We start from the raw sequence: 21,600 nt of genomic DNA, 5'->3' as shown, positions 1-21,600 counted from the left end.
TGGCTGCGGAAAGTTTGTGTTGAGGGAGGGACCACTGGTCGACCCAGACAGGGGAATCTGACTTCCAGGTGATCTTATCTGCCTGGCGTGCAGGAGGAGCAATGGTCCTTAGGAAAAATTTGAATCATAACCTAGTCCTGAGCTTGAGGTCTTTGGTGTAATTACAATTGGGGTGGGGAATCCCTTGGTTGTGTCTGCCCAAGCCTTGTCCAGGGATGAACCCCTGGTCCAGCATCTGGTGGGTAACAATTGCAGAGGGGCTAAACATAAGAACTCCATTTGACTTAATATATCTCAACCCCATAAGTTTATAGGGAGGCCAGGTACAATGAATGTTCTAACATGTCCAGTATTACCCTCAGGATCCTCCCAAGTGAGCAATTGGGAGCTTTGAAGGGTGTTGTTGGACTGGCCAATGCCCTGAAGGTGAGTTAAAGAAGGCTGACAGGGCCAAGAGGAAGACCAAAAGGCCTGTGAAATAACTATGGAGTCTGCTCCTGAGTCAAGAATGCCCTCAAAGGTTTTGCCATTAAGTTTAAGTTTTAATTGTGGGCGCTCTTGTGAAAGTTTTTGGACCCAATAGACATCAGAGGACCCCGAGGTGGAAGCACCCCGGGACAGGCCCAAGGAGGGTGTGGAGGTGTCTAATGGAAGGGGAAGGGCCTGTGCAAGTCGCTGCCCCTGGCGAATGTGAAGGGGCCCTCTGGAGCTAGTGGCCAATACTTTAATTTCTCCAGAGTAATCATTATCAACGATTGAAGGAAAGATGGTAATGCCTTGGAGTGTGGCAGAAGCTCTGCCCAGAATAAGATAATAAGTCTGGGGTGGGGGAGGCCCAAAGACACCAGTAGAGATTATCTGAACTCCTTCTCCAGCTTCTAATATTGTATTGGAGGAGGCACAGAGGTCCAATCCTGCACTCCCTGGGGTAGCCCTACAAAGGGCTGAGGCTGGTTTGGTAGCTGTTGATAGAAGGTTTGATGTGGCCCTGCCTGGCTGTTCCCCGAGGCCGGCAGGGAGGAAGCTGGCTGAGGGGTCCGGGGCTGGCCCCCGCATCCCGTTTCCCTGAAGGGGAGGGAGGGGATTGCCCAAAATATCAGTTTTGAAATGGCAGGCAGTAGCCCAATGTTTGCCTCGCCTGCAGCGAGGGCAAAGGGTCGTTGGAAGTGAACGCTCCCCCCTCCATTGAGGTGGGGGCTGAGCCATGGGTTTACCCTGAGGGCACTGTTTAGCAAAATGACCCAGTTGACCACATCTAAAACAGGTGGATACATTTGCCCCACTATTAGTGGCTGAAGTGGCTGCTCCCACAGCCAGATTGATGGCTTGTGAGACCCTCTGGGCAAAGGGATCTACATCCTTGCAAATATGAATCATCTCATCCAAATCCTTATTTTTATATTTCCCTCGAAGGGCAGCCCTACAGGCAGAATTAGCATTTTCATAAGCAAGCTGCTGAAGAAGTTTATTGTCTCCCTGGCCAGGCTCCAAGGACCTCTCAGCTGCCTCCAGGAGGCGGGCAACAAATTCTGGAAATTCTTCCCTATTGCCCTGAATGATCTTAGTCAATGGGGAAAGGACAGAGAGTCATGAACATGGGAAGAAAGGCGATTTTTCATGTCAGAGAGAGAAACAGGCAGGGTAGCAGGGAAAGGCAAAACCGCAGAAGTAGGGAGCGATGTGGAGACTGAGGGAACTGGCGTTAGTGTGGGAACGGCAGTAGTGGCAGGATTCAAAGGCTATAAATCAGAAGCAGTGGTTGCGGCTGGAGTGGCAGGGGCAGGGCACGCTGAAGTTGCGGCTGAAGGGGTGAGGGCGGAGACAAAGCAAGTCGGGCGGGGAGAGGGCAAATGCCGTGCAGCAATGGTAATAGTGGCAGGAGATGGAGGCGGGGGTGGCAGGGAACTCCAAGAAGCTGGGGAAGGGGAACACAGAGGCGGGGGCTTCCAAAGAACAGGATTACAGTAGGAAGTTTGAGAGTGAGGGATGTAAGGATCGCCAGTCGCTAAAGGCACATATTGTGGGGGCAAAGGAGCCGTGGGCACAGAACTATAACAAGGGCGCACAGGCGAGGCCGGGGGAGAAGAATCCAAAGCTGACAAATCAGGATAAATATGAGGAGAATCGGACGAGGAGGGAAGCTGAGGCTCATGAGGCATATCAATAAGTGTAAAAGGAACAGAGGCCTGAGATGGCGGGCGAGAGGAACCAGCGGAGCCAGGGCACGATTATGATAAGCAGTATTCTGCAACCAACAAGAGCTGGCGCTTACCCGAATCTTTGTCTGCATCCTCAGTAATGTCCCTAATAATACCCCAGAATGAGAAAATTGTTGGATTAACTGCACCATCACCTTCACATTTAATTTTTTCATTTAGTTCACGACCCACTTTTTGCCACTTCTTAGGGTGTATGATAGGACTGTCAAGCATAAACCAAGGACACTGTTCATCAATAAACACAAAGAAATTAATAAGATCTTTTTTCTTAACCCTAATTCCTCTCTCTCTGAGACTTTGTTTGAGGTCCTTTATAAAGGATGCCTCCTTCGACAATGAATGGCCCATTCTTTATGGGACGGAATGAAACTTACCCCGAGGACAACAGGTCAGGGGCGATGATCCTGTCTCACTCAATATAACGTGCGCACGCCTTCTGCCAAAGCTCCATCAGGAGGAATCCGTGCCTTGATCCCCAACGTTTGGGCGCCACCTGACCCGACCTGTGGGCCCTAGGTTATTCGTGAGGGACGAGGAGGATTGCAACCTGGAAGAACGGGCGCGCGAGAGAGAATGGACTCAAGTAAGCAAATGCTTGTCAAGGGTCATATATTTGGGCACAAAGTGCTTATTTTATTTATAATACATTTTTCAAAGGGAGGGGTAAGAGAGATCCAGGTGATGGGAAAGTACAGAATCTTCTTGGCCTGTGCCCTGAAACAATGGCGGTCTAACTGCTTACTTCAAAAGATATGGTACACTGCTTTACATCTAAAAATCTATTTGTAACTATCAAGCAGAACCTTGTGTTGCTAGGGAGATGAAGCTGCAGGAGACATTGTGCACGTGGGGAGAAGTAGGGGGTGAGGGTAAGTGGCAAGGGTCCTGGATTCTGACAATTGCTTCTGACCAAGGAACTCATTTCACAGCAGAGAAGTGAGACAGTGGGCCAATGATCATGGATTCTAATGGTATTAATTACCATTAATACCATAGTCCTTGTTACCCTGAAGGTGCTGAACTGATAGTAAAATAGAATGACCTTTAGAAGACACTTTTACACAGCCAATTATGGGACATCCACCTGGAGAGCTGGGCAGGGTCCTAAGCTGTATGTATTTTGAATCAGCTTCCAATATTTGGTACAGTTCCTCTCACAGCCAAGATCCATGGTTTCAGGAATCAAGGCTGTTGGAAACCTGTGTAAAGGTCACAGTCCCCCAAATCTGAGTGAAACTCAGCTCAAAATGGAGTACTCCTTTTATCAGAAGGGCTTCAATTTCTTTCTTTTGTTTATTATTTATTTATTTATTTATTTATTGATTTTTATAGGGCTTCCATTTCTTTCTATTACTTATTTATTTATATATTTATATATTTATTTTTTACGGATTCCATTTCTTTTATTTATTTATTTATTTATTTATTTATTTATTTTTAGGGCTTCCATTCCTTTCTTTTATTATTTATTTATGTATTTATTTTTATTAGGGTTTCCATTTCTTTTATTTATTTATTTATTTATTTATTTATTTAATTTTTAGGGCTTCCATTTCTCTGCCTCAATGTATCTAGACATTGTCCCTGAACACGGATGGATGTACTTATCAAAAGATTGTCCCTGTGTGAGCTACTTAAACTCAGCACACAAGTCCCATTCTGGCTTCCCTGCCCACATGATACTTAGATATACTATTATGACCAATTAATCCTTTCTACCTGTACCCATAAAAGCCCTCATATACCTTATTTCTGGAACAATAAAGTAGAATTGACTCACTGTGCTTTTCTCAGGAGTTAATTTTATAATACAGCCATCTCAAGCCAGATTGCCATGGCTGTTCCCTTTGTCCTCACTGGTTGGTGGCTAACAACCACCCAAGAATAAAGAAGACCCACACCAAAGCTACCACCCTTAGTGGCCCAGTAGGAAAAATGTCAGTGTGTTTTACATTCCTGTGTTTAGCCTTTCCCATTCTTCAGGTTTCTCACAAATTCTCCTGTCTTTCCATGAATCCATCACTGGTGATGCTGGACAAGATGAATATGAGTGGGCTGGCACTGCAGTCACCTTTGAGAGGATATCTGTCCTTTTTGGTGTTTGTACAATGGATCCTTCTACATTGTTAAACTGACCAAAGGGGTGATATAGAAAGAGCAGCAGTTATGGTGCCTCAGAGAAGAGTCCTTCTAAGGGGACAAAATCAAACAAAAGAGATGACAAAGATTCTTCAAATAAGACAGTCATGGAAGGCAGCACACATGGAAGGATTCTGTTAGGTAACATCCACAATACACAAAAGCCAGACTGTTAGGACTATTATAATTTCTATTCAGGACTTAGTTAAGAATATAATCAGTGTGGGGAGCAGCTCCGGATGGGTTCCACCAGAATCTCCATCTTGGATGAGGACAGGTCTCTGTAGTTGCCTCTGCCTGCAAGGGGTACAAGGTGGAGTGCCAGCAGGGAAGGTCAACTGCTGCCTCTGTCACAGCCTCCCACCAAGTCTCTGCAATGGAGAGGGGAGAATCCTGAAGGCATTTTGGGAGAGCTGGCATCTTCTGAATTGTCACCGCTCTTTGCTAAGCCAGGAGGTGCCAGCCAGATAGCGAGGAAGAGAAGGGATGTCTAGCCCAGTGTTAACAGCTCTTGCTGAGCCAATGAGGTGCCCATGAGACACTGCCAGCTGGCTGGTGAAGAGGGGAGGATCCATGACAGAAGCTCTCAGACAACGGGATGATTCTTTCATGCACTTTACTTCTGAATTAGGCTCAATATATACAGTTTGGTGTGGGTTAAGGTTTTGGCAGCAGGTAACCCCTACTGGCTCAGTCTGAGAGCTTGGGGATGCCTCATCTGCATGTGGGGAGAGCCTGAGCCAATATTCCCATGTGACCAATGGCCATAAACCTCTCTCTGTAAAGGGCTGAAGCTGAGAGAGCCAGGGGCACAGGAAGAAATCTGACTGCTTTCCATCCCAGGGGGTTCTCTGGGGTTCAAAGCTTATTCAACCAGGCACCCAGCTGTCTCTCATAGCTCAGTGCCCCACAAATTAGGGCAATATTATGCTTATTCTAGAAAGAAAATAGTCAAGAGTCCCACCTAAAAACCAATGTCATGCTTTGTATTGGGTGTTAGAAGACTGATATTTTTGACATTTTTGTAAGGCCAGTAGTTTGGTGAAAAAAATTGAGGAATTTTGGACAACCTCTTATAAGTTTAGATTCAACCACTGATTCTCTTGTATTACAATCGTGTGTAATATATGAAGAATGAAATTTTGAGGAAATACTCCTAGCATCATTTTTAACATGGGTTATGTTTTATAAGGTGAAATGTGCATCTATTATGAGTTGGACAATATTCCATAGCCCTTCACAAAAGGATATAACTTGAGCCAGCTGTTTGCTTCATCAGAACTTGCATGAAGAGCCTGTACCTGCTGCTCCTACATCACATTTAAATCAGGGAGCAGGCATGGTTAGTGTAGTGAAGGACACAGTCTATTAGTGAGAAGTACTTTTTGATAGTGAGATGGTGTTCTATATTTGATAAATATTGATTGCTGTTGATTATTGATTACTATCGATTATTGATTAGCATTGACTATTGATCAGCATCAATTATTGATTATTGATTGGTGTTGATTATTGATTACCATTGATTTAGACTTGGCCTCAGTATTTAAAAAGGCTGTTCAGTTTTCCTCAGCTGTATGTAGACCCTGGCATGCTGAAGTAAGCAAAGGGCTTTCCATTCATCTGGGATATTGAGATACATCTATATATGACAAAGAGAATCAAGAGTGAGAATTTATTTTCTACATAACATTTCACAAGATCAAACATAAGTTTTGAGGACTTTTGTCCCTTGAATTACTAAAGAGATCCACTGCAGTTTGAAAGAGATCATACTTTACATATGCCTGATTAAGATTACATGTTTAGCAAAATCAACTTCTGTTGACCTTCTGTTAAGGTCTGTTGAAATTTCATGTCTAGGTTGTCCCTTGATCTTCTGAAGAATCTCTGTATCTTTAAGCTTTTCTTTGTACTATTTTCCCTCTTAGTGAACATTATTCAATATCCTTGCTTGGGCTGAGTGTGACTTCATTTGGAAGCTCTAAGGGAATCATCCCTGTGTTTTGACTCCCCTCAATGTAGACTGGATACAGGATATGATTAAACTTAGATGACAGCCAGTTTGTCATAAATGTTGATCTGAAGACAGATACTTTAATCCCATAGGTATTTCCCAAAACTTTTATGATCTAAATGCCTTAAATACCTCATTTATTTCTTCAGAACTTCCAAAGGCTTTGTATGATTCCTTTTCCAAAGGCTTTTGTATGCTTTCTTTTCCTTTATTGAAACCATTTACATCTTTAGATCATTCTAATATTTTATAAATGTTAATACCATAGCATACCATAGGCTTAACAAAAACTTCACAATCTATTGTGAGAATATTTATATAGCTGTGGGAAAGAAGCAATTTATATCCTCTCTTTCTAAGTTCTCAGTGGCACCACATTTCAAAATTATCATAGTTCACCCTGGGATAATGGTGAAATAATTGCTTTTACATACAGAAAATTGTCAAAGTGTTTCTTATGAGACTGTAGACATCCTGCAAACAGTCACATTAAAAATACTTTACTCAGTACATCTGGAGACAAATTTACATTACCTTAATAGTTATTCCCCTTCCAAGTTGTACAAATACTGGACAGCCATGGCATGGCTTTTTGTTTTTTTGTTTCGCTTTTTGATAGAGGTTTAGTAACAATTAAAAAGCCCTCCTGTGATTATTTTAATTCAACAAAGCTGAAGGTATGAAAATGGTTGTGGTTTAATTTAGAAGATAAGATAAGCCCTGTGCTGGATCTGCCTATCTTTGTATATTTATCTGTTTTTAAAGAGTTTTTACTAGATATAAATATCTTTTAATTTATTAACATGTTTATGCCTGCATAAAATTTAAAATATGTATATATCATAATAAAGTCATAGATGTGTTAGTCTTGTATGGGTGAGGAGAATGTCTAATATTAATAACATCTTCTGGTCTAGGAGTAGTAAACTCTTTAAAACATGTTACCTATTCCAAGGAAAGATTCAGACCCATGTTATCATTTTATATTTATTGTACCTGTGTGGATATGTTGATTAAATATATTTTTGTCCTTTCATATCAATTTTAAGTTTATATTCATTAGGAACAAAAAGGAACTAGGGTCAAATTAACAAGTTTAATTTAATTTTGAAGTGAGAAACCCTTTATTAATCTTGCTTTTTTGAGATGTTCAGATCCACCTTTAATCTGGGCTACAGATTCTTTTGACAACCTACATATATAAAGGACACTGGACAGGTGGTGTTTTTGGTTTTGTTTTTAGTATTTGCCCTACTTTTTTTTACAAAGCAAAGGTGATTTGTTTGTGTCTTAAGACTGGCATTACAAAGTACTTCTCTCTTCAGAATCCCATATACACTGAATATCAGCTGTAATATCATCATGAAAATAACCAGTCCTTGTTTTTCTAATTTACCTTGTCTAACAGCCTTTATTGGTCACCTTTTTACATACACAGGATGATTCATTCTCTCTAATATTTGAGATATGTTTATCAAGAGAACCTGTACTAACACAACTCTGGTTTTTCTGCACTTTACCACTGATGTACTGGCTAACAGTAGTGCTCAACAGTGTTTCACTTATGATCCTGGATTTTTTTCCAGGGTTGATTGATACCTATCATCTGGTGAAAGGAAGCTGCAGTTTCCCTGAGCCCAGCATGAAGCCACAAAATAAGTCTCTTGTTTCCTAAAGTTCCTCTTTAGTGTTAATGGTGTTATCATTCTGTCTAAAACTCTACCTCATAGTTACCTGGTGACAGCCAGGTATCCTCCTCCCCATAGTTACCTCTCTTTAAAGAGAGATGGAAAATGTTCTATTGGTGTGAGAGGAGGTGTGGGGGAAGGGAATGTCTCAGCAAGCTCATGCTTCCTGCTGAGATATTACTTCCCCTGGAGGGACCATGCCTCATGCTGAGACAGCTCTTCCCCAGAAGCAACCCACCACAAGACAGTACAGTATAGAATATAGTTTATTCAGGACATGGAGAGGGGAGTTAAGAGGGTAGTACAGGCAGAGAAAAGCAGAGAGAGGCAGAGTAGAGAAGTAGAGGCCAGTCATGAGCATGTGGAGAGAGAGAGGAGGAAGGGAAGAGCCCAAGAGGGTAAGAGAAAGAGAGAACAAGAGATCAATAGATCAAAAGAGAAGAAGGGGCAAGTAGCCACCTTTACAGGGTGTCAGTCCGACCCTGCAGTTGCCAGGTAACCATGGGGAGGATCATACCTGGCTGTAGCCTAGTAACTAGGGTGGACTTTAAACAGAATGCTAAGAAATAGCTTGAGGATCCTTCCTCTTGTGGGTTAGATTGATACCTCCACTGCACCTTGAGTACTGGCCTATGGAAGCTGTTCACCTTGATTACAGGAAGAAGAAGGCAAGTGCTGTGTGGAAAGTTCAGGTAAGGTCTGGAGTCAGGTCCTGGAAGGTGCAGGATCATTTCCCTCAGAGGGGAGGAGCAGGCAGCTGAACAGCCAGAGCTGGAATACTGGGTTCTCCCCCAGGGCTGGGTGGGGTGAGATTCCTCTTTGAAGAGAGAAACAAATGCTAATGGAGTGCAAACCCCTCCTGAGATCTGGAAAAGGTCTGACCCTGGACCGGAAGCTCACTTTAACCTTGAGGAGTGGTAAGACTCACTGCCCAATCAAGGCTTCCAGGCAGACCTGCCAATCAGACAAGGAGGCGGGTTCTCCCGGGTGCCAATCTGCAAGTTAGCTGTGCCTGTGCAGGCTTGAATGGTCATCTGTGCCCTGCTCTGAGCTCTGCTGTGGGTGCTGTGTGGAGACCTAAGGGAAGCTCTGAAATCGAGTCATGGTGAGCACAGAATCCTGCTTACAATGGGTAGGGACAGGCGGCTGAGCAGTGGGAGCTGGGGTGCTGGGTCCTCTCTGGGGCTGCATGGGAAGCAACAGCCAGATGTGACCATCTGTGAGGTCCCTGGTGATGCTCCTCACGTGTTAGGTCAGGAGGTGACCTCTGAGTAACATCATTGTCATGGCTGATTCTGAGTCTGCCCAAAATATTTGGACCAGTTGCTTTCTTGTAGAAACACAGGTGGTTTCTCTGACTCTGTAGCACATGTGTCCAAACCCTGTTTTCTTTTATAATATACATTAAAAAGACAGGTATAAATCTAACATATCTGCTTTCATACATTGCTTGTTTTTGTTTTGTTTAGTTTTTGTTAATTTTTTTCTGGAACAGTTTTTTATGTTGCTTTATTTTTTATGTTTAGTGTTTGATTATTATGTGGTAAAGGGACTTTTGTTTTTCTCCAATCTGTTGCATGTTTTGGATGCTTCTTGTCCATTAACAGTCATCTTCTTTGGTTTAGGAAAAGTTTCTTTTATGATTTCGTTGAAAATATTTTTTTATCAGACCTTTGTGCTGATAGTCACCTTTCTCTATTCTAATCATCTGTAGTTTTCCCTTCTCATATGTTGCAGAATTTCTGGTTGTTTAGGGCCAGAAAACTTTTAGAATCCACATTTTTTGATGATGTATCCATTTTGTCATATTCATCTTTAATGTCTGAGATTCTCTCTTTCTTTTCTGTTCCCTGAGTGAACCTTGTCTCTGTAGTTGTCAGTGCATAGGCAATTTCAATGCTCTGCTCCCAGGGACTAAGCAACTGCTTAAGTCATTCCCTGCCTCCATCACCTGCTGCTGTTGTCAGGTGTGCTTTATATACACGGACCACCAGCTACACAGCTCTCTCTGTTCTCTGTCTCTCTGTTCTCTGCACATGCCCCTCTCTATTCTCTTTCTCTACTCTCAGGGCTCTCTCTCAGATCCCTGTCTGTCTGCCTGTCTGCAGGTCCTCTCTGTGCCTCTACCCTTCCCCAGATTCTCACTCATCTTCCTGCCCCCAAACAACCTCTTTTGCACCATATCTGTTGCACGTTTGAATTTCTCAGTACCTGCTGTGACAGTACAGGTTGGCTCTTTTGGTGACTTATTTTCCTGGGTGTTATTTATTATATTCCTATGCTGGTGTTTAGGCCACTGGGTTTGAAGTGATTATTATCTCAGTACTGATTCCTGGATTTGTCTTGCTTGGGTGGGAGTTTTGTTCCTGGGTTACTGTTTGATATCTGGATTTACAGAGAGACTTGCCTGAGTGTTGCCTCTTTTACTGACCTGTTTGTTGGGTATGATCAAGTGGGAATGCTTGCTAATGTTGTAATGAGGGAGAAGAAGTAGGGATGAAGAAATGATCTTAGTATCCACAGGGACACATAGTCAGGACAGAGGTAAAGCTGCCTCTGGTGTTTAGTACAGTGCTAGGGGAAACTGTGATCATTGCATCTGGGATAACAGACAGTGTGGTAGATCTATAGAAAGCTTATATTGTGTCCTGGCAGGTAAAGCAGGTGGTTGAACAGGGACTGTCCGCCCAAGTGGGCCTGAGACACAGGGATGATGCAGGAAAGGAAGGGCAGGTGGGCATTGTCCATCTTATCTATAAGATGATGCACAGGGGGGGAGGCAACTTCCACTGGTATTCTGTGTAAAAGTAAGTGCAACCGATATTAGGATCTGCAGTAACAGATAGTGAGGCAGGTCTTTGGACAAAGTACCTTTTCTATTGCCATGCATGGCTTGTGGTTGAACAGGAGCATCTTTCAATAATAAGGACCTCAGGCACAAAGATGAGTTTGTAAACCCAATCAATCCTGTTTCTGAGATTGCACAAAGTCCACTTGAGAAAACATCCTATGACAACGCCCCTTGTCAACAGCCAGTCAAGGTATAATTGCAGGGTTAAGCTACATATCGATAACTAATACACCTTACAGAGAAAAAGTTAGCCTTCCCATCATGGTGGTCAGATGGTTTTTCCCCCTTGATTGGTTCCTGCAGATTATGCCAGTCATGTAGTTTTTAAAATATTAAGTTGCTGACATGCATGTTAATGACCCAATCTTGCTGTAACTGCAATAAATACCCAGCACATCTAGACTCTCAATTTTGATCTCATGTGAGGCTGACTGGTGAGAATCCTTATTACAGAGCTCATAGTAAAGACCTCCATGTGTTTGCATTACAAGAGGCTACTTGTTGGTCTTTGGGGCTCTCTGTGACTTGGACCTAACATCTTAGTGCATTGATCCAAGACCCTCAGAACTCCCAACTAAAGGAGAGAAAGGCCAGTTGTTAAGATCCACCATTCTTTTTGTGTCAGTGGCTTGTCTGCCAGATTTGAGATCATTGCCTTGGTTTTCAGATTTTTCTTGAGTATATGTGGAGGCAGATGACTAAATTGAACCTGGAACACTGCTACAGTGTATACGCTGGAGAGTCATAGCCCCAAAGTGCTTTGAAGATGGTTCAGAGCCTGGTATAGTGAACAGTGTGCCTCTGGTCTTAATTTTGGGGAAGGTTGGAGAAGACTTGGAGCCCTGCTACAGGACTCACAGCTGCCATCCTGTCTTCATTTTCTCCTCTGTACAAGTGTTGTCATATGTTGTGTAACCTTTACCAACCCCTTGTGGCTGTCTATTTTGTGTGTGCCACGTTTTTATTCACTGACTGAGAAAATGAGACAGACTCCACCCCAATCAATTTAGTTGCAAGCCCCACACCCTGGGTTAAATCATTCTCAACAATAGGACATAGATCCATTGACTAGTTCATGACAAAAACCTTTTTGAGACAGCATCCAGGGCAAAATCAGGATCTGCCTACCCTGTTTTACAGGGTGAAAAAGACAAAGACCTCATTTTCCCTCTTCTCCCATTCTACCCTCTTCTCAGTCCATGTGTGACTCTGTAGTGTTGTGGTTGTTCTTAGATGAAAGGTTTTTCTTCATTCCAACAGAGTTAGCATATATTTCTTGGACCAGAGATTCTATCCTTTGGGGAGGCCATTTCCAGGCCTGTGGGACAATCTGCTTCTCTATCCATCTTCCAGCTGTTTTAGCCACATCTTTGATAGCATTGGCCTGGGAACCCAGAGTTAAAGATGCTCACCCCATGTCAGCACAGCCTCTGAGCTCCCCATTCCAGTGTTTCCTTCTCTGCTCTGAGCCAGGTGCCCTCCCTATTTTGTCCTGGCTCAGCCACAACTCCAACTCCCTCTTGTGGTGGCAGGGCTCTTGTAATTGATATGTTCAAATTTTTGATTTTGGGTTGTTACAACTTCCTCATTTATTATTGTGTCTGTGTCATAGTTGTTTTCAGTTCTCAGCATTTCAGAGCTACAGTCATCTGAAGGAGCCTCAATCAAGGTTGTGCCCTCATCAGAATGGCTGGTTGCTATGTCTGTGAGAGATAGTGTTGATGATTGATTAGGAAGGCTCTACCACTGAGGGTGGCAATATCCCTAAGCAAGTAGGCCAGTGCTGAATGAAAGAGAAGGCTGAGCATGAGACAGTGACCAAGCAAGAGAGCAAGCCAGGAAACAGTGTTTTTTGCCTTCAGTTTCTAATCTAAGCTCCCAAAATGATGGACTGTGGTCTGACAGAACCATGTACAACAGCCACTTAATACCTGAGATGCTTTTGCTCAGAGCATTCAATCACAGCAGCAGAGTAGCAACTTAGAACAACAACAACAACAACAACAACAACAACAACAACAACAACAACAACGTTATTTTGCTGCTGTACCGAATCTATGTTGTAGATTGTATTCTGTTGACAGGACACATTTTGAGTAGAAAGATTTTTGGATTTGTTGGTGTCTTTAACTCTCCATTAAGGGTCCTACCTGACTGCAGAATGTGGCCTCTTCAGCGTCCATAGCTAACCTGACTGCAGAATGTGGCCTCTTCAGCGTCCATAGCTAACTGCTATGCATCTCAGCTAAGATCAACCTTAGACTCCTTGGTACCTATTTATGGTCTCTGGCACATCCTAAATGTACCCCCTCCCCTCAGACAGCTGCAGGTTTTGATTCATTTTTCCCCTCTGGCCCTCTCATGTCTCTCACCACACATGTTGCTGGTTCTCCTCGATTCCCCTTTCTTATCTGCTCTCCCATCCAGTTTCTGTCTTCCATCTGCCTCTTATGACTGTTTTATTCCAACTTCTGAGTGAGATTCAACCATGCTCATTTGGGCCTTTCTTCTTGTTTAGCTTCTTTGGGTCTATAGAGTGTAGTGTTGGTTTCCTTTTTTTAATGATTATTATTCACTTGTACGTGAGTACATACATGTATGTGTTTTAGGACTGGGTTACTTCACTCAGGATAATAGTTTCTAGTTGTATCCATTTGCCTTCAAAATTGATGATGTTCTTGTATTTTATAGCTGGATAGTTTTTCCTTTTGTAAATGAACCACATTTTCTATATCCATATTTTGGTTGAGTGACATCTGGGATTTTTCCAGTTTCAAGCTGTTATAAATAAAATGACTATGAACTTTGTGAAGTCCCTACTCTAGGTCCTCTACCCACACAGAGTCCCTTCCTCCAATATCCTCTGTTTCTCCTTTGAGAAGGTATGTGCCCCTGGGTATCTCCACACTGCAGTGCATCAAGTCTCTGCTGGGTTAAATGCATCCTTTCCATTGAAGCCAGACATGGCAGCCTAGTTCAGGGAGCAGATTCCACAGATAGACAGCAGCTTTAGGAACAGCCCCTGGTACAGTTTTTGGGGGGCCATCATGAAGACTGAGCTACATATCTACTACATATGTTCCAGGGCCCTCAGTCTAGACTGTGTATGTTATGTTGTTTGTGGATCAGTCTGTGAGTGTCCCCAAGGGTCCAGATTAGTTGAGTCTGTTGGTCTTTCTGTGGATTTATATCCTTTTCAGGGCCATCAATCTTTTCCCCAACTCTTCCATAATAGTCCCCAAGGACCATTTAATGTTTGACTGTGGTTCTCTGCATCTGTTTCAAGTCAGCTGCTGGGTGGAGCCTCTTAATGGAAAATTATGCAAGGCTCCTGTGTGGGAGCATACCAGAGTATCCCTAATAATATCATGGATTAGTGCTTGTCCACAAGGAGGGTCTCCAGCTGGGCAAGATTTCATTGGTCATTCCCTCAGTCTCTGCTCCAGCTTTAACCCTGCATTTCTTTCAAACAGGACATATTTTGTTCTCTGTGTCTACTGTGTCGTGGTTGAAACTGATTCTTCCACTTTCTTCTCATGCTCCCATACAGTCCCCATTTGTTCTCAGTCTCTAATTCACATAAGATACAGTATAACCATTTGCTATTCAATGCTAAGCTATTTTGCAAGTCTGGAGGTTTTATATTTTTAACTTTATATCTTTTGTTTATTGTTTTCAAGACTAAATTTCTCTATGAGGACCTTTTTTTGCTGATAGCACATACAGAAACCATAGAAGCCAGCTGACATGTTTTCATAACATAAGCACATGCTTTTGTGCAGCTCTTCATCTACATCTTCAATTTTAAAATTTGGCAAAATATATATATTATATTATATTTCTCCAGATGGCATATGTTCATGATATCAATACTGTCTGATGCTTCATAGTCACTGGAATCTAGGTGTATGTTATTCTGCCTTAGTCTTGTGTTTGTTCTGAAATTTTTGAATAAATAAGCATATTATGCCTGTGTGCATGAATATGAATATCATGTGTGCCTCATCTTTACTGTTGTGAGAAGATGGCCTCAGTACTCTTGATCTTGAAGAAATGGGTAGTTGTTAATCCTCATGTAAATACTAGTAATTGACCATCATTAATGTGGAAGACCAGCAGGAGCTTTCCACTCCTGAGCTATCTTTTCTGCTCTATGTTCCTTATTTCTGATCAGCATATACATTACTAATATTTTCATCTGTCCATTTTTAACTGTTTAAACATAAATTCCCTTCTAGTAAAATTTATTAATGTTGCTGTTTAAACTGGTTCACTTCATGTTTTTGCAAGATGAATACAGAACTGCAGTGAATGCATAATTCTTAGTGGGAACTTCAGTAAAGAACTGTGAGTTCATTCTATCATTTTTGTTTCCTTGTTGATTTCTACAAGAAAGTGAGTGTCTTAATGTATTACTTTTCCTGTTCTGCAACACATCCCATAGACCATGCCAGCATCCACCTCAATGACATACACCTGCCTATATCTGTGATTAAAGTCATGAGCAAATACACACAGCTTGCCCATCACTTTTGTAGTTAGTAATTGTTCATACAGCTTTTCAGATGTTTGCTCAGTACAGTTGATCTGTTTCCCCCTGCATGTCCCTCTCAATTGCCATTTGTGTTGCAAGGGATCAGAAGCAACATAGGTGAAATTTATAATTCAATTTCCTTCTAAACTGACAGAATGATTAGATTATAACTTCTGTTTCAGAAAATAAGTGGAGGAAGCACAAGAATTACATTAATACATTGTCTAGAAAGTATACATTAATTTACAGTGAGGTCATGATCATGCTTTCTGTTGTACACCTGTGTGTGATATTTTAGGATGCAGTTACTTATGATGATGTGCATGTGAACTTCACTGCAGAAGAGTGGAATTTGCTGGATACTGCCCAGAAGAATCTCTACAAAGATGTGATGCTAGAGACCTACCGGAACCTCACTGCTATAGGTAACATTGTGAATTTTGTTTTGCTTTTCAAAATAATGGAACAAGTGATTCTTGGTTATTGATGAGCCTCTGTTATTTCAATTGAGAACAAGGAAGATTGAGCTGAATAAATCATGTTCAGTGCTGTCAAAATTCACAGTAACATGCATTTTATTTAATTTCAATACTATATCATTCATTTTTGGTACTGTGTTTTAGGTTACAGCTGGGAAGATCATCATATTGAAGAACAACATCAAAGTTCTAGAAGGCGTGAAAGGTAGTTTTCATGTGCAAGCTGATACAAATATGCCTGTGAGGAAATTTTAATGTCTTAACGAAAAGCAAGTGTGTAAAAAAATCAGTTCTTTAAGTATAGCTATGAATATAATATTCTCACAATGTTCCTCAATGTCAATTATCTGATTTATGTTTGTAAGGCATTTCTCTAAGAGAGAAGACATGGAAACAGTGCCTTAAAAGATACCTTTGATTGATTTGTAACTACATTAGAGCTTTGCTGTGGAACTACCAATCTGAATAGTCTCATAATATTTAGATGTTATGCATTGAGTAGTGATAAATATATATCCAAAGCCATCCAATAAGCAAATAGTCCATGGTAAATTTGGTGATACTCATATTCTTGTAGTGACGTTTCTAGGTTTATTGAGTGGTCAGTTAGTGAGAGTGAAGAAAGTTGTGGAGAAACCTTTATCTATATACCCCATGTCTAACAAAGTACAGAATGTCAAATGGTGTGAATTCAATATGGAAACCTTTCACTTGTTCTTCTTCTTTTAATGGGTATATCAATTGTCATAATGGATAAAACCTTGTGAGCATAGGGATGTTGAAAGAAGTAATGTACCTCTTTCTACTCAAAAAATGAGAAGATATGTAGTATTCTGCCTTTGGTAGAATTTCTGAATATGATAGACATTTGCAATTAATTGTTTTTCTGACATTACCGGGGAAAAGCCCAAGTCACACTGCAGAAATCACTATGGGTACTAGAAGTTTGGAAATTCTTCTGTTTGTCTTGGCTCACAGTGCTCCTGTGGTGTTTTTCACAATACAGGAAAAACTAAGAAAGTGTTTTAATTCCCTGATATCTTCAGACATGTGAAATACACCATATAGAAATCTCATATAAAAAAGGAGGCTATAGCTGGGCAGTGGTGGCGCACGCCTTTAGTCCCAGCACTTGGGAGGCAGAGGCAGGTGGATTTCTGAGTTTGAGGCTAGCCTGGTCTACAGAGTGAGTTCCAGGACAGCCAGAGCTACACAGAGAAACCTTGTCTCAAAAAACCAAAAAAAAAAAAAAAAAGTAGGCTATAAATATGAGCCATGTAATAAGTGCTCTTACCATCACAGGTATTTTCAAAGAGATAAAGCAACCCACAGTGAGCAAGTATAACCGTGAACATCAAAGTGATAAAACCTTAAGATCTGAGTGTTCTTTATGATTAGACCAACTGCAAAATTTATTCATGTTGGTAAAATGATTGATCAGGTAAAAAATGTGGTAAGGCATTCACATGTGTCCATTATTGTTGCAGGCATGAAAGAAGTCATACTGGAGAGAAACCTCATGAATGTAATCAATGTGGTAAAGCCTTTTCATATCACAGTAGACTTCAGTATCATAAAAGAACACATACTGGAGAGAAACCTTATGAATGTAATCGATGTGGTAAAGCCTTTTCACGTCACAGTCATCTCCAAGTCCATAAAAGAACACATACTGGAGAGAGACCTTATGAATGTACTCAATGTGGTAAAGCCTTTTCATGTCACAGTGGTCTCCAAAAACATAAAAGAACACATACTGGAGAGAAACCATATGAATGTACTCAATGTGGTAAAGCCTTTTCATGTCACAGTACTCTCCGATATCATAAAAAAACACATACTGGAGAGAAACCTTATGAATGTGATCATTGTGGTAAAGCCTTTTCACGTCACAGTCATCTCCAAATCCATAAAAGAACACATACTGGAGAGAGACCTTATGAATGTAATCAATGTGGTAAAGCCTTTTCATGTCACAGTAATCTCCAAGTCCATAAAAGAACACACACTAGAGAGAAACCTTATCAATGCAATCAATGTGGTAAAACCTTTTCATGTCACAGTGGTCTCCAAAAACATAAAAGAACACATACTGGAGAGAAACCATATGAATGTAAATCTCTGTGGTAAAGCCTTTTCACAGCAGTCTCATCTTCAAATCCATAAAAGAACACATACTAGAGAGAAAACTTATGAATGTAGTCAATGTGGTAAAGCCTTTTCATGTCACAGTACTCTCCAAATACATAAAAGGAAACATATTGGAGAGAAACCTTATGAATGTAACCAATGTGGTAAAACCTTTTCATATCACAGTGGTCTCCAATATCATAAAAGAACACATACTGGAGAGAAACCTTATGAATGTAACCAATGTGGTAAAACATTTTCATATCACAGTGGTCTCCAATATCATAAAAGAACACATACTGCAGAGAAACCTTATGAATGTTATCAATGTGGTAAAGCCTTTTCAAATCACAGTCACCTCCAAAGACATAAAAGAACACATACTGGAGAGAAATCTTATCAATGTAAATCAATGTGGTAAAGCATTTGCAAGTTACAGTCATCTGAAGTGACAGGGGAGATTACATGCAAGAGAGAAACCTACTTGAATATTAACACAATAAAAATCACAAAGGAGAGAACCCTTAACTAATCACTGTGATAAAACCTTGGCAATTCACTTTTATCTGCAACTACATAATAGGACACATTCAAGAGAGTCACTCAATGTAATGTAATGAAGGTGTTAAGCCCTTGCACAACAAAGTCATCACCCAACACATAAAAGAACACATACTGGAGAGAAACTGAACGTCATGAATGAGGTAAAGCCTTTCCAGGATACAGTCATCTCTGAATACACAAAGGAAAATGTTCAGAGTGAAACCCTATGAATGTTGGCAATGTAATAAAGCCTTTGCATGTCACTGTACTGTCCAAACACTTAAAGGAACACACTCTTTAGAGAAACCTTAACAAATGTAATGAATGTGGTAAAGCCTGTGCATATCTCTGCAAAGTTTGAAATGATTGTTGATGCTTGTCACATTTTGTTTCTCATAATAAATAACCTCAATGTCATTGTATTGGGTAAGATCATACAACTAATTTGCAGTCACAGATTGCTTTTGATCTTATTGAAGGTGCTCAAAGACTACTGTGATACACAAAGGCCTTAATAGATTGATTACTTACTAAAGATTCTGTCTTCTATATAGATACCAGAAAGTATAGTAGAGATAAACTGTTGTGATTTAAATATGCTGGACCCTAAGAAGTAGCAATATTATGAGATGTGCCTTGAGGGAGATGTTACCTTTTTGAAAGAATTGAATTACTGTGGTGGTGGTCTTTGGAGCTCAGGCCAGTACAAAACAGAGCCTCCTACCACTTGGCAGGAAGACAGTCTCTTCCTGGATGCCCTCTCATGAGGATGCAAAACTCTCAGCTCCTTCTCCAGCTCATGGCTGACTGCATGCTGACATTCTTCTTGCTATGATGGCAATGGACTAAACATTTGAAACTGTAAGCCAGGCCCAATTACTTATTTGCCTTTAACACAGTTGCCTTGGTTACAGTGTCTCTTCTTAGCAATGGAAATTCTATCTAACACAGAAGTTGGTACCCCAGACTTAAGTATTGCTATGATAGGCCTGACTGTGGTTTTTTGTTTCGTTTTATGGAGCAATGTGGTTTTTTAGACTTTGGATTTGTATATGCATTAAGTGGAAATTAATGGCCCATTCTAGTAGGAATATGAAGCACATATGTACTGAGAATGATTTGAACTTTGTATATAGTTTTTTAAAATGTTTTTCAGAAGAATGTTCCTGCCTTTTTTTTTGCTTTTGTCTGTAGAGTGTCCTTGAAGATAAGGTAAAGAGGTTGATGTTCATTGCATTGACAAAGGAAGTCTAAGTGAAGCCAACAAAGCCTTTGACCTATGTTTATTCTCATGATGATTTGAACAGGCATAGTAATCTTAGAGAAAAAATATAAAATGTTAGGTCAAAAGAGAAAATCTCACCAAGAAGTTGAATGAAGCTAAATCCTGTGATCAAAGATACAAAATGGTATTAAAGAAATGGTGATATTATGGCAAGATTCCAGCCACCTAAACATATGCATATGAAGTTGTATAGATGAGAACTGTATAATGTTAGGCATTATTATTAACTGGTTATTGTTTTTATGTGAACCTAAGGAAATACAAGTATGTGTCAAATTGACAATGGACAGATTGTGATTACTATACAGGGTTTTCAATTTAATATCTAAAAGGATATAGGATATAGTTAGGTCCAGGCATGGTGGTACACACCTTAAATCCCAGGAGATGAACATCAACCATCTCTGATTCAAGTCATACTGATACAGAACAAGTTTTATGTAATAAAATGCTTAAGTAAAGTGTTACATATGTATTATTCAACATTCAGAAGACAAAGCCATGCAGATCTCTGAGGTCAAGGTTCATCTACAGAGCAAGTTGAAGGACAGCCAAGCTTAGGCAGTGAAGTTGTTGAAAAATAGAAAGCTGGTGATTTTGTAAGAGAAGGGGCAAAGTTTGGGCCCCAGCAGGCAGAGAAATTCAGGAACTTTGTCCATGTGGCTCTGCTTTTAGAGAAAAGAATAGAAGGGATGACTGAGACAATTGATGCTGGTTGGTTGTAGTTAGAAAATTAGTGGTGACGAAGAAGAAACCAGCATCACTGAGGTGAAATCTTCTGGTAAGTGTTTTCTGAGAGGAGAAAGAAGTTGTATTCCAGAGGTAGCCAAGTTTGTACCTTGTGGTACCGCTTGACTCAGTCCTGTGTAAGAGTCACCCAGGTAGCACTGGTTTTCAGGCATGAATGTTTCATGCAGTGCAGCTGAGGCTTGGCACCATGAAGGAAGCATGAGAGGAATGCAGTCAAGACTGTTGGTCACAGGAGAACCCAGCATATTGAAGATGTCAGTCTGGTGGGATGAGCAGAGAGAACAGCAGCAGCAGTTGAGTGGAGTCAAGCAGAACCTAGTGTACTATAGAGGGAAGAGCTGGAAAGAGACCCAGCTTCTTTTGAGGAGGACAGAAGATCATCTGTGGATCCCAGATACTGGAACAAGAAGCTGTAATTTTGAAGTTACTTTGGAGACCCCAAGAGTTTCAGATTCCTGAGCTGTGGGATACCTTCTCAAAAAAAATATTTTCAGGAAAGAAAATCCGCCAAAGAAAAAGACTTGTGCTGCAGTGAGCAGGGCAGGAAGGAGTTGGAGATCTGAAAAACACTTTGACAGCAGGCATGGAGATGGAGAATTTGGAAATTGCCTTGATGGCTTTTGGTCTTCTTTTGTCCCAGTATTTCCTCACAATAGTGATTAGGAATGGTAACCTATATTCTGTGAATTTGGATGGATATTATATGCTATTTGTTTTTGAACGTATAGGGGATTACAGTTACATGATTGGAGTGATCTCAGAAGAGACTTTGCATTTTGGACATTTATCATTTATGAGACTTCAATAGATGATGAGGACTTTTAATTTGAACCTCACATATTTTGTATTATGTTATTTTAAATATGGTCTTCATACAATCATGTGTTTGCACAATCATAGGGTGGGGGGCTGGCAGTTGAATGTGGTAGTATAAATATGCTTGGCTCAGGGAGTGGGAGGATGTT

At 40.9% G+C, this 21,600-nt stretch overlaps 1 protein-coding gene across 1 annotated transcript in view; it reads left to right on the top strand.

Annotated features, from left to right (window-relative positions):
• The window catches only part of LOC143437397 (uncharacterized), an 86,249-nt gene extending 66,582 nt beyond the window's left edge, over window positions 1-19,667 (top strand). Inside the window, exons 6-7 of the mRNA XM_076922233.1 lie at window positions 17,415-18,016; window positions 18,270-19,667. Coding sequence (XP_076778348.1) covers window positions 17,415-18,016; window positions 18,270-18,478 — 811 coding nt within the window. The 3' untranslated portion in view covers window positions 18,479-19,667. The remainder of the gene's footprint in view (window positions 1-17,414; window positions 18,017-18,269) is intronic.
• Window positions 19,668-21,600: the final 1,933 nt, after the last annotated feature.

This window comes from Arvicanthis niloticus, chromosome Y, assembly GCF_011762505.2.
Source record: "Arvicanthis niloticus isolate mArvNil1 chromosome Y, mArvNil1.pat.X, whole genome shotgun sequence".
NCBI lineage: Eukaryota > Metazoa > Chordata > Mammalia > Rodentia > Muridae > Arvicanthis > Arvicanthis niloticus.
Note: the sequence above shows the minus strand (reverse complement) of the source record. Positions and strands in the feature narration are given on the sequence as shown.